We start from the raw sequence: 14268 nt of genomic DNA, 5'->3' as shown, positions 1-14268 counted from the left end.
AGACAGGCATTGGTCTGTACCATAGGCTGAGTAAAAGTCGCAAGTGAAGATGCAAATCTAAACTATTCTACACCTTCCATGAATAGATGCTGGAAAATATGTCTAAGTGCACGCATATGAGAGCCGAGGCAGGCTCTGCTCCCCAGACCAGCCGTCTTGACACATATTCCTGCAAGTGCTGTGACTGCTCAGAGTACAGGCTTCTGCCACTGAGTCCGACCAGGTAGAAACCCTAGTGACTAAATGTGAAGTTAACCAGTTGTTAAATAATTAACACACCACCCCACTCACCTGAATGGATAACCAAAAGCAGCTGTAACCGTCCTATTGTCGCCTTTAGGACAACTCACTTGAATTTCTGTTGTGCCCTTAAACCCGCCGCAGGTGGCAAAAGCAAAGATGGAAGCAAACTACACAAAATGAGACCAAAAAACAGAGAAGAGAGAAGCATTACTGCAACCTGAACCAAGGCTGTTAAAACCTAAGTACACTGATCATTAAAAGCTGGCTCACCAGTATTCTAGAAATTACTAGTCATATACTAAAAACATTAAAAAATGTGCAAATGTCAACAAATGTGATTCTATTTTCCCAAGTATAATATAAAACACACTAGCCCATACAGTATGAAATTCAGAGAAGACTTGCTGGGCATGGTGGCAGAGGCAGGTAGATTGCTTTGAATTCAAGGCCAGCCTGGTCTACATAGACTCAGAGAATTCCAGGACAGCCAGAGGTAATAAAGACCCTGTCTTAAAAACAAACAAAAACAAAAAGCAAAGAAATGCAAATAAGACTCATTTTTCCCTATCAAAAATTTTAAACAGGAGTAAATGGAAGGTGTTTTTGTTTGGGGCTCAAGTAATCAGTGAACTGTTGAAAACAAGAGGTTATAAAGGAAGAGATTCTTTTCTACTTTATGAACTTGTGAAACCTCACTTTCATGTATTTCTGGGTTTCAAAAAGCAATTCAATTTTTTTCTCAACTATGCATATGCTTCCTTAAATTCTATTTATAACAGAAAAACCCAGAAGCATCCTAAGTATTGTTAGAGAGTCACACAAACTAGAATTCATTTATATAACAGAATAATAAGCTTTTAACAGATAAAATATTGGAGATCACTTAATAACACAGCAACATGCTCAATACATACAGAATTTGTTCATATAATACACTATATGTGTATCCACATTTACATACAAAGAGGGTAAAACCCAGAAGTTATACATGAAAATTTTTAATAGTGGTCATCTCTCGGTGCAACACAAGATACAAGATTTAATTTCTTTTTGTCTCCTAAATTTTTTTCACCACAAAAATACTTAGTTTTGGGTGCTATCATATTTGAAAATTCAGTAATTCCGTAAATGTCAATAGCTCTTATCTTCAAAATACATGTGCAATCTACTTATCACCACCTCTAATCTAAATGACTATCACATCACATCTTGGCTGGATTCTGCACAACAGCCTTGATTCCTGATTCCTTCTTTGCCACAACTTCAGTGCACTACTTATATAACAGCCTCTGCAGTTTAAACACAAATATAAGGCAGAATAGATTCCCTCTGCTCAAAGCCCTCAAACAGCTCCTGAGTTCTTGAATATGCTTTACTTCCCTTATATCTTTAACTCTCATATGTTGCTATTTGTTCCTTTCCCTTAACTTCCTACATATTGCATATCTGCTGTCTAGTCATTAGACAACTCCTTCAGGGTCTTCAATGGCTAGTCCCTTTGCCTGTAACACATGTTCACTCCCACATGTAACCTTTGCTGCCCTCCTCTAATACTAACTCTCTGTATACTGTTTTATGTCTTCTTCCTCACATGTAAGATTGCCTAAGGTACCACATGTGATATTTTATTTGTGCGCTCCAATAAAACTTATCTGGGGATCAGAGGACAGAGCCAGCCACCAAATTTAGACATAGAGGTCAGGCATGGTGGTACACACCTTTAATCCTATCACTCAAAGGCAGAGATCCATCTGGATCTCTGTGAGTTCAAAGCCACACTGGAAACAGAGCCAAGGGTGGTGGCACACACCTTTAATCCCAGCACTTGAGATCTCACGGCTTTGCTTGGGAAGAACACACGCTTTTAATTCCAGGAAGTGATGGCAGGAAGCAGAAAGGTATATAGAGCGTGAGGACCAGGAGTTAGAGGTTTTTTAGCAGCAGTTCAACTGAGACCCTCAGAGGTGAGGACTTAAGAGGCTTTCAGTCTGAGGATTTGTGGAAACATGATCGGCTGAGGAGTTGGCGAGGTGAGATTGGCTGTAGCTTGTACTGTTTCTCTGATTTTTCAGCATTCACCCCAATATCTGGCTCCAGTTTTTTTTTTTATTAAGACCTTTTAAGATTTGTGTTACAATCACACTTATTGTCCGTCCTTCCCTAGAATAGAAAACTAAAGAGATGTGGGTCTCTCTGCTGATAGCTACACACATCAAGCAGTAGAAACATTTCTGTGTACAATTCCTATCAAAGCCTATAGTGTTAAATACGGGATACTACAGTCTAGCTGAGTGTTCCCTAGACACCAGGACAATCTGCCAGCCTACAGCATGATGAGGAAGTAGTAGAACCTTTAGGAAGTGGGTCTTACTGAAAGAAAAGTCATTCTTTTCAAAGAAATATTGGGAACCTGGCCTTATCTCTTTCTGCTTCTGGGTTGTCCTGAAGCAGAGTTGTTAAACCATGTACTATTTACCACAGGCCCAAAAGGAACCGAGCCAGCCAACCATGGACCAAAACCATGGAAACCATAAATCTAAAACAGTTTCTTGTTTTAGGTGGATTACTCTCAATTATATTAAACAATGGAAAACTAACACACTCGACATTGTTTCTCATGATAGTATCATAATAATAATTGAAGGTTTCTCCAAAGAAGAAATATATATATATATATATATATATATATATATATATATCAGATATGAAGAGCCTGACGTAATGTCTACATACAGTTTGAGATCTTCTGTTAAGATTCCATAGGTACCAAGGCATATGGATATTCTCTTAGAATAAAAATACATGAATACATTGAGTGGGAGAAAAGCAAGAACTGAAACTTGGGAGTAAACTCACATTTAAGGTTAGAAAAAAAGAAAAATGATGTAAACAAACTGAACCAATAGATCAAACTAAAGAGGCCAGAAACAGACTGGAGTCTGGCAAATTTTTAACTGACAGAGTTGCCACTGCACATCACTGTGCAAGGACTGTGGTGACCATAAGGTATATCCAGATACTTTGGCACAACTTCCATCAAGAGGAAGACTTAATTTCCCTTGAATTTGATCTATACGGAGTACTGAGTATAGCAGAAGAAACAGGTTCCTTTTAAGACTACACTGTATAGGACGGCTATTTCTGGCCTGTGGATACAGCTCAACTGGTAGCTTGCTTGCCTACCATGCAAAAAACCCTGGGCTTGATCCCCAACACTGAATAAGATGGTCATACCTGGGATCCCATCACTTGGGAGGTAGAGGAAGGAGGATTATAAACTGAAGGACACCTTTGGCTACACAGTGAGTTCTTGGCCAGCAGAGATAGATAAGACTTTACCTAAAACAAGTAAACAACCTTCCCACCTCCAATTTATTTTTCTTTTTTGTATTCTCTTGAACTTTCTCATTACTTCAAGAAGCTCACTGCTATGTTGGAAGGATCCTCAGACTATTCAGACAACTTTTGTGCTTTTGTTTTGACAAAGGGTCTCATACATGTAGCCCAGGGTGTCCTGGAGCTCATGGTGATCCTCCTTGAGTGCTGGAAACACAGGCATGAGCCACTATATCCAGTATGTGTGTCTTCTATGCCACATGCTAGGGACTGAACTCAAGACCTTGAGCATGCTATGCTGTGTTCTACCACCATACCCTCAACCCCCTCAGGCACATTTTAGAGACTTAAAGGACATGGGACCAAGGTCTAACTAAAACCACACGACCGAGTTTGGAAATGGAACCATGGAGGCCAGCAGTCACGAGTGAGTCAGAGGCTGAGATTAGTACAACCATGGCGAATAACTGACAAGAACCTCAGAAGTCCTGAACCCAAACCCTCCAATTCCTTCCACATAGAAAAATAATAAGTATCTGCTGTTGTAAGTTGCTAAGCTGGGGCAGTTTACTGTACAGTAACAGATAACTAGTAAAAGGCTAATCAATACATGGTTCAAATGAGCTGCAACTTACATGAAAAAGCTTTTAAAAAAGAAAATCTGTGACCATTAGAAGAATTTAAGACTCTTTAAAAAAGCACTAAACATAAAAGATAGTTAATTTCAACTATAGAACTTTAAAATCAAAAATCAACTTTTGAATATAAAGCAAGCTACAAAGTAAGTGAAATGCTTGTAATAAAAATGTCTCAAAGGACCCACTAGTCCACAGATCTAAGAGGAAACCGTTCCTCGTGTACTGAGACTTCTCTAACAATGTTCACAGCAACGCTTTATCAAAGCGGGGAGGGAAAAGCAATAGGAACATTGATTGTAATCGTATATTCTTACAATACAAAGTTACATATCAAAAGGGATACTCTAGTTACTGCCCTGCTCCCTGCCCTCTTACAGTGCCCTCAAACCATTTTTTTAAAAGATTTGTGTGCATGTGTCAAAAGTTTTGCTTGTATGTGTCTGTGTACCACGTGAGTGCCTGGTGCCCTCAAAGGTCAGAAGAGGGTGATGGGTCCCCTGGAACTGGAATCATGGATGGTTGTGAGCTGCCACATGGGTGCTGGGAATCAAACCTGGGTCCTTTACAAGAGCAAGTGCCCTTAACAGCGGAGCCATCTCTCCAACCCCTCATTCTTAAAAAATAAAATAAAATAAAGAAAAAAGATACAAGAACTATAGCTTGCCACATCAATATAGAGGAGATGCAGAAACCTAATGCTGAATTAAAAAAAAATCAGGTTGCGTAAGATTATACAGAATATGAAAACTTTAAAAAAAGTTTTCAAAGAAAAAAGGCTGTCCTTCAACTAACATAACTCTATGTCTCCAACTTCCTGTGTTTTGACTTGCACCAGCATATCCAGTCTGGAACCATTTTCTAAAAGCTGCTTGTATCACATCTACCACTCTCTCTGTTTAAGCCCTTACTGGTTTTCACTGGATTCACTCAACAAACTTTTCCTGTTTCTAATTTCATTCCAATCATCACACATCTTCTATTGTGTGGGCTCCAAAGCTACAGCAGCTGATAAAATAGCCCTCAGACACTGATGGTTGCTGAACCATGAATGCTGCCATCTAAATTGTGATATGCTGTAAGTGTAAAATATACTATAGATTTCAAAGATTTAATATAAACATATATAAACTGGGGCTGGGAATGTAGTTGTCTTAGTTCGAGTTTCTATTACTTCAGCAAAATACCACGACCAAAAAAGCAAGTTGGGGAAGAAAGGATTTATTCAGCTTATACTTCCACATCACTGTTCATCATCAAAGGAAGTCAGGACAGGAACTCTAACAGGGCACGATTCTGGAGGCAAGGAGCTGATGCAGAGGTCCTGGAGGAGTGCTGCTTACCGGCTTGCTTCCCATGGCTTGCCAGCCTGCTTTCTTATAGAACCGAGGACCAACAGCACAGGGATGGCACGATCCAAAGGGCTGGGCTCTCCACCATCAATCGCTAATTAAGAAAATGCCTTACAGCCAGATCCTATGGAGGCATTTTCTCAACTGAGGTTCCCTTCTTTCAGATAACTCTAGTTTGTGTGGCAAGTTGACATAAGATCAGCCAGCACAGTTGTTAAGGGAGTTTGCCCAGCATGCACTAAATCCTGGGTTTAATCCCCAGTACTGCATAAACTGGATGTAGTGATGCATGCCTGTAATTCTAACATTCTGAGTGAAGGGTGGTTCAGAAAGTCCAAGGTCATCCTTGGCTATATAGGAACATCAAGGTCACAAGATTATCTCAAAAAACAAAAAGAAAAAAGACGATATAGAGTTAAGTAAAAAATTAATTTCACCTTTATGGCTAATACAACATTAAATTACTCTGTAACTTGTATGTTTTTGTCTGCTCTGTATTATTTGTTTGGACAAAGTTACTTTAGTAATGACACCAGACTAACCTGAAATAGCAATCTGATCATGTAACCTGGTTTAAAAGGAGTCCACTGCTCTTCAGGTCTGTATTTAAGAAACAAAACAAAACACTTGCCAAATTTGGCATAAATGGCATGGCTAATGCAGCCACAACTTTTTCTTTCTAGATTTAGCTGAACTATATTCTCTGCCAGGTACTGTTATGATTGTCACATTGTACTGTTTTTTAAACACACTAGTGTTTATGCCTTAGCTGTGTACATATTCCTCTGAGAATGCCTCCATTCTCATTTTATTTTTAAAGCTTCTACTTAATTCACTGTAGCAGAACCTATTATTCTCCTGGACTGCTACAGACATTAATCCACTCCGTATTAACTCTACCACTAGCATTTCCCTTGTGTATTTTGTTATGTAACAAAAACAAAATAGATTTTAAAAAAATAGATTTATCTCAAAAATCAAGCTAAAGAAAACAAAACATATAAATGTAAATTTACTCTAAATATACAACAGGCTTTAAGGTACTAACATTAAAATGTACACACAAATTACAGATGCATAGGGGGCTTTGTGCAAAAATTTTTTCACTGATAAAAGTTCAAGTAGAAAAAACTTGGGCACGCCTGATATTTTCAGTAAATTATCTATCCTACAGCCAGAGTCACAATTCTATCTCCTATTCATATACCTTGCTTATTCTCAGAATTCTCCTGGAAACACTGGCATTCATCTCATTTACGGGTGCTGAAATAAAGCACTTCCAGTTCCACTTCACTGCTATTTAGTGTCACCACCTAAATTTAGTGTCACTACCTAAATTTCTTCATGTTTAACATTTTGTTTTAAAAGGAATCAACTGAAATATTCAGAAACATACCTGGAAATATATTGCATGAGATTATTCCTATCTAAAGTCAAATACATTTATTGTTTTTACTGTCAAACACTGAGAGCACTGACATTTCAAGTTACTCTCATGAAATGAGCAATGAAGTCTGTATCAAAGTGCTTCTTACACCCTCTCTCCACTTCTACAGACAACTACACAAACCTCTGCTAACAGTTCCATAACCCTTCAGAATTTATCTTACACCCTCTCTCCACTACTACAGACAACTACACAAACCTCTGCTAACAGTTCCATAACCCTTCAGAATTTAGACTCCTCAGACATAGCTGAAATATCTAGAAGTCTTTTCTGATTCTTAGTCATTATGCTGAAAGCATTTTGTCATCTTTACTTTTAAACATGTTTGGTTGAGTACAGAGCTGTAAATCTCCAAGGAATATAAACATATTTACTTTTAAATCATTTTCAGGGTCAGTGGCTCAGCTGCTTCAGATGCTGGCCAGTACTCCTCATGACCCGAATTCCATCACCAGGCCCCACATGGTAGAAGGAGAACCAACTCCAGGATGCTATGCTCTGACCATATGTGATAAATAATAATACTTTCAATTAGTTTTATGGCCTTTAGAGTAAATCAGCACCTTCACTGTTAATTTGGCTGGCTGGGTTGACATGAATATGTTTTATTATGGAGAACGAGGATTTGTTGCCACTTATAAATTCTGAGTTAAGTAAAAATTGGTTTTCTTCATGTTTCAGGGTATTTGATGCAGGTCTCAGTTGTTAGGTGGCTCTCTCTTTTCTTAAGTGTGTGCACTAACTTGTGCATGCCCATGTTGGGGTCACAGGGCCAATGTGAGGTATGTTCTGTTGTTCTCCATTGTACTTTTTTTTTAAATGCAGGGTTTTCACTGAACCTGGAACTTATTATTTCTGCTAGATTGGCTGGCCAGTGAGCCCCACCTGTCTCCATCACACAGTACTGAGTTACAGAGGTGCACCTGTTGGGCATCTACACTCAGGCCCTCAGTTTCTACAGCAAGCACGTCCCCCACTGAGCCAACTCCCCAGTCTCTCTCTACTTTCTAAAGTACTCGCATCTACGTCAAACCCCCAGAGGCTTTTACTCTATTATGTTTCTGGGGTCCCCAACAATATTTTTCTTACAGTAAAACATTAATCTCAGCCTGCAGACCCCTGAGAGTTCCCAAGATTCTTCCAGGAACCTACAAAGGTCAAAATTATTTTTGTAATAACACTAAGATATTATTAATTCTAGAACACTGACACTTGCACTGACTGAGCAAATGGACTGATGGGTAAAAATGCTGGGCTTTAGTAAAAATCAGCAGTATCAGCAGCTTGGGGGAAAAAAAAAGACTTAAGAATTTTTGATAGTCAGGCAGTGGTGGCCCACGCCTTTAATCCCAGCACTCAGAAGGCAGACACAGGCAGATCTGAGTTTGAGGCCAGCCTGGTCTACAGAGTGAGTTCCAGGACACCAGTGCTACACAGAGAAACCCTGTCTCTAAAAGCCAAAAGAAAAAAGTGTTTGATGAAGCAATAAAGTTAAACCTGAGCCCTGAATCTTAATAGTTTAAGAGAAGTAGAAAACACAGGATTTTTTTTTCTTATCAAATTATTTAAACAAATGAGTTGTAACAGGAACTAGTTTTCCCTTTTCTAATACCACCAATTCTCTCCCGTATCCCCAAATACTGGTCAACCTTCACTGAGTTCATTACCTCACCAGACAACCACCCCACGCAGCCTACAGTAATGTGGTTTCTGATTTGACTGAGACTGTTCTTGTTAACGCCATCAAGAGTCTCCTGACTACAAAAACAAGGGACATGCTTTGGCTCCATGGCATCTGACATCACTAGCATTCTTTACTGGAAATTCTAACAGTGATGTCTAGATGTTTCTCTTCACCTTCCTAACCATTCTTTTCTTCTTTGCTGACCTGTATTCTAAACAGCTAGGTCTGTATGTCCCACTCACTGCCTATAGGACACTGCAACTTACATAATGTGAAGAGATCACCAACAATATATCCTTATTAACCATCCAAATATTTTTCTCTTCCTCTTAATGACTTGGACTATAAGGCCATTACCAACTCAAGCCAGAAATATGCTAGTCATCACAAGAATGCTACTTCTATATATATTTTAACTTCCCGACATCTCCATCCTCACAACAACTGATTTTAGGCACATATAATTTCTAAAGCAGCAGGTCTCCCTCCATGTATGGCCATTTTTACATTGTTTACAAATAAACAATGATTCACTTGAAGTCTGAGCTTAACTGGACACTATCCAATATACAACCTAAGTTGTTATTTTGTACACAAAGGGCCAGTTTTTCAAGCCTAACCTCAGAGGGAGCAAGGGCTTCAAAATCGACTTGTTATAATCATCTAGAACTGTACTTTTGCCCAATATGTCCATGTTCCAACCGAGTGTACTTACTTACACAATGCTATGCTGCTTCAACTTTTCCTCCCATTGAACATAAGATCCTCTTGCCTAGAAAGCCAATCTGTATCCACCACCCGATGAGTGAGTATTCATCCTTCAAATGTTCTTCCATCTATAAAGTCCTCCCTAAGATCCCTTCCTGTTTCATCTACTACACTAAACAAGTAGCTTTAGTACAGAATGTACCATATGGCGTCTTTATATACTCCACTCCATCCCTGAATGATCGTGAGAAAAAAGATCATTTATTAGTGTCTGTTTTGCTGGTGCTTAGCACAGTGCTGGAATATACCTACTCAAATACTTGTTGGGTAAATATTTACCACACCATTAACACAATGTAGTCTTACTACAAAATTACTGTCTGCATAATAAAAAGCCTTCAAACTGAAAACAGCATCTCCTTAAGAAACTTAAAGATAATTTCAAAATACAACAAAAAAATCACCCCTACTTTAAAATACTCAAGAAAAAGTTATAAACTGCCTCTGCATTTAACTGAAAATCTAAATTATTAAACTGAATTGTAACCTTCAATGACACTAAATGTAAGGGTTTTTTTCTTGATCTTTACATTTCTTTGATTTCTCTCCTATAATTTTTGCTTCTGGAATTAAAATATTCACTTTCTTATTAACAGGTTTGTACAAAGCCAAGTGTCTTGCCAGTTGCAAGAAACCGGCGGCATTCCAGTTTTCATAAAACTGGAGGCATACAGTGTAAAAAAAAATTAGAGTATCATCGGAAAACGTGAAGTTCTATGTTAAAGCACATGTAGGACACTGCAAAGTTCTTAATTTTCCATCGTCAAAATGAATTGTGAAGGAGTTAAACGGTACTGGCCATAAAAACACAACCTGACTGCACACTGGGCAAACACATGCCAAGCGCTCAAAGTTAACATTGTTAACACCGGCACCGAACTACAGCGGGCCGCGCAGTGTGAAGGAAAATCGCAGTAAACCAGCTTCAAGCACCAAGGTCGAACTCTAAGTCTCCTTTGATGTTAATGATTGTTTGCCAGAGAAGGGCTGGAAGCTGACTTTCCAAGGAGGGTGTTGCCAGAAGTAAGTAAAAACAACCTCGACGTCCACGGCTGGCAAGGTACTGAACGGGCCGAGCAGCGGGGCGCGCTCGGGGCCAGGCCCTTGCCTCCGCGGCCCCGACCACACTATTTTTAACCCAGCGCAGGGCCGGCCTCGCCCGCGGAGGGCGCCGGCCTCGGGGCGCTCGGTTTCGGTTGGACCGCAGCAGGAAGTCCTGGCTTCCTCTGCGGCTGCCGGTGGAGCCCGGGAGAAAAGCGAGCCGCTCCCACGCCTCCGCGGCCAGGGGCGGCCGGGACGAGCCACGCGCACCGGCGACGGGACGGCGGCCGCCATCTCCGCCCCGCGGCCTGCCAGCGCGGGGCTCTTCACGGCCGGGTCCCCGCCTCCCCCGGGCGCCCCGCGCTGGGCCGGGCGGGGTCCGCGTCGCCCGCTGCACTCACCCACTCCAGGACCTTGATGAAGCCGAGCGGCTCCTTGAGCGGGCTGAGGTTGATCTGGAAGGCGGACATCCTCTGAGGGAAAGGAGGGAACAGAGTCAGGACGCGGGGCGGAGGAGGGGAGCAGCGCTACCGGAGCAGCTCGGCGGCGAGGACGGGAAGGCGGGGCCGCGGGCTCCGGGGCGGGGCCGGGGCGGGGCTGGGGGCGGGGCGGCCGAGGGGGCGGGGCGGGTGGCGGTTGAGCGTCACTGGGGAGACCAGAGGGCGCGCCCGTGAAGGCGAGGCTGAGAGGCGGCGGGCAAGGGCTGGCTCCTCCCCCGGCCGCACCTGACTCAGCCGGCTGAACCGCTGGCGAACTAAGTAAGCATTGGAAGCCATGCCTGCGCTGCGCCCCGGTCCCTGAAGCCCAGGCCCTGGCGCTTTCTCCACAGCGCACGCGCTCCCTAGGCCCCAGACTCCCTTCCGGTCTTCGCCAGCGCGCGGGGGTGGGGCGGGGGTGCCTGCGCCTGCGCAGCGCGACCCCGGCGGCGTTCTCGTTGCTATGCCCTTTTGTGGCTGTTGCAACCCGCCCCGGCAACGCCCTCCTGTCTCAGGGCCTTCACGATGCTCTCGGCTTTTGGACCGATTTATGAAGTGTGAACACAGATAACGCCTCGCTCCAAAGCTCGTGTGAAGGGCCCTTAAATGAGTTATTGCAAAACAACAGATGTCTGGCGAACCTGCCTGTGTAAGGGCGCTTGAAAGTATGATTCACCAAACATTTCTGCGGGCATTGCTTTTAAAAGTTGTTGGAGCCAGAGTAGGAGAAGGCATGGCTTGGCAGATGTCACAGGGATCGCGTCTCCTATCCCGGTCTGGCGAGGCCCGCATTGGGGGCAGGTTTTGTTTGTTTTTGCTTCTGTAAAGTCGACTCTTCTTTCACGATTTACCTTAGGTAGCACTGCCTCCTGCCACCAGAATGGGAGGCCAGTCTAGTCCTCTCTTGTCTGGCTTCCTCAATCCCCTGAGTTTTGGAGAGCTGGAATAGTGGCCTGTTTTCATGCATGGTAAGATGGTAATAGCAAAGGAAGGCAGAGGTTTGCCACGAGAGGATCCCAGGACCGGCTTCCACGTACGTCCTTGTATTTACTCAGTGTTCTTGAATTATTCCATCAGAATTGAGCACTACTCGTGGACATCTGCTACCAAGCTAACACTTCCTCCTCCCTCACTCTTGTTTCTGTGAATTCCACTCCTCAAGCCTTTTTAAAAAGTTCTTTTCTGCCGAGGCCTGCTGGATAGGCACCCAGGAGTGGATTATTAGCTTTTGCTTCAAATAACAAATATTCAAAGTAGACTCAATGTAATTTCAAAATCAGATAGATACTAACAGAATGGAAGGGTGCACACCTTGCACCTTCACAGTGCTGAGAGGCTCAGAATAATTTGTACCCCATGGTTCGTTAGTCCTGTCACCAGTCAGTTGGCTGAGGTTCGTCTGAGTGCGTACGTGGATAGGAATTGTGGGCAGGCAGGGAAGCAGCAGCTGGTGTGGTGCAGCTTTCCTTTCTTGGCGGTAGGCAGCAGTGCCTGGTGGCTGTACCCAGACAGGAGCAATAGCAACTGGCCCCCTCTAGTGCTCAGTCCTCAGAACTTACCCTGTAGTGGTGTTGGTAAATCTAGGACGCTGAGTTTCTCAGCCCTTGGCCATTCTTGGCTCAGGGTGAGACCTTTGGCCCTGAAGGCTTACCAGGTCTCTGGAACTCTTGTGGTGACCAGGGCCTGCCCTTTCTCTTCTCTGTCCCTTACAACATTTTATTCTTTGCTCTTGGCCCCCCGCCTTTTCTTTTTCTACCCCTTCAGCCTTTCTTCTTCCTGCCTGATGTGTCTTGAATGTCTCAGCTGCTCTGGCTGTCACATAGCTGGCTATTAACCCCTTCAGTGACTCAGTCACCTGGACTGCTACACCTCTGCCACTGTAGGTAGACACAGGGTACCTGCTACTGCTGCTGGGGTCATCGTGCAGCCACTGCTTCTGTCTCTGCTGCTTCCTCTCTGTGTCACCTCTGGAAGTGGTCAGGGCCACTTCAGAGAGGAGTTAACACACTGGAGTAGCTCTGACTCAGCTAACCGAGTGAGCCTGAACATCCTTCTTATGCAGCCTGAGGACTATGTCCTCCAGTCCAGCTGGTTTGGACCAACCACAAGTGCTTGTTTTAAATAAAGCATACCCATCACTTTGGGCCAATCACAGATTTGTCTCTTAGCACCAGTCAAGTGGTCTCTTCTCTAGACCCCCCAAGGAATTTCTCCCTGTCTGGTCATGGTAGGGATGATTGCAGGACCGTCTAGAGTTCACTGAGGCTTGAGGTAGCAAAAAATCTGATATCAACTGTTTCAAACAGCCCTGCCTTGTGCCTCCAAGAACCAGAGCAATCAGCTACAATCTTTGTATACTTTGTCCATAGGCTGGCATGAGAATAGTTCTGTTGGTTATTAAACAGACACTTGTTTTGATGAAGGGAGCCAAATTGCTCCATTCTCAGTGTCTATGCTAATTTATAGGAGAATGAACGTCGGAAGGAATATTTTAAAATATAAACTTAATGAACATATTTGTACAAGTATTGTAGTGGTTCCTATATCTGTCTTAGTCCCAGCTATTCAGGTTTAGGAAGGAGGTTGAGTCCAGGGGTTGAAGTCTAGTCTGGGTTACATAGTCAGACCCTGTTTCTTACTTCCTTTTGAGACAGGATCTCACTATATTTTTGCTCTGGCTAGCCTTGAATGCAGAGGTCCACATTCCTCTGCCTCCTGAGGGTTGGGATTAAAGGTGTGTGCCACCAGCCCTGGCTATTTTTTTATTAATTTATTTCATAAACTAGTAAGTCAGTCTTTTGTAGTTCTCTGGGTTTTTTTGTTGTTGTTGTCTGTTTTTTTTGTTGCAGTTGTTTGTTTTTTTCCCACTTACTATAGTCTCAGGAATTAAGATAGGATGGGCCTTAATCAACTTGTGAGCTGTAATTTCCTCTCTCCTCCTTTTGTCTCCTTTCTCTCCTGCTTATTCAAACGCACCAGAGGAAGATCTTATTACAGCTTCTTAGGAGATCAAAATGCTAGAATGTAATCCTTGAATTTTAAGAGGGTCCCTTTATTGGTCCTGTGCCATTAGTTTTTAAATATAGAGACCACATAGGGTGAGCAGAACCGTCAGATCACTTGTCAGGATTCATTTGCAGGATCTCACTGAACAGAACCACAATGAAGCATAAGCCTCCAGTCACATATAGCCTGGTACTGCTTGCTGCCTGGGACGGAGCTGACAGTGGCTGGCAGAGACAGTGATATCTGAGTGGTTAAAAAGATAGCTGTAGGAGTCTTTGAA

General features: G+C 42.8%; 1 protein-coding gene and 1 pseudogene across 2 annotated transcripts in view; one reads left to right on the top strand and one right to left on the bottom strand.

Annotated features, from left to right (window-relative positions):
- Nucleotides 1–11084, bottom strand: part of Sypl1 (synaptophysin like 1) — a 35029-nt gene extending 23945 nt beyond the window's left edge. The window contains exons 1-2 of one of the 2 annotated variants that reach the window (XM_052738297.1): nt 10908–11084; nt 292–410 (exon numbers count right to left, since the gene is read on the bottom strand). In XM_052738297.1, coding sequence (XP_052594257.1) covers nt 292–410; nt 10908–10976 — 188 coding nt within the window. In that variant the 5' untranslated portion in view covers nt 10977–11084. The remainder of the gene's footprint in view (nt 1–291; nt 411–10907) is intronic. The other variant, XM_052738296.1, reaches the window with a different exon arrangement.
- Nucleotides 11085–11141: 57 nt separating this feature from the next.
- Nucleotides 11142–14268, top strand: part of LOC128110657 (meteorin-like protein) — a 30765-nt pseudogene continuing 27638 nt past the window's right edge.

This window comes from Peromyscus californicus, unplaced genomic scaffold, assembly GCF_007827085.1.
Source record: "Peromyscus californicus insignis strain IS unplaced genomic scaffold, ASM782708v3 Scaffold_15__1_contigs__length_86483966, whole genome shotgun sequence".
NCBI classification, from domain to species: domain Eukaryota; kingdom Metazoa; phylum Chordata; class Mammalia; order Rodentia; family Cricetidae; genus Peromyscus; species Peromyscus californicus.
Note: the sequence above shows the minus strand (reverse complement) of the source record. Positions and strands in the feature narration are given on the sequence as shown.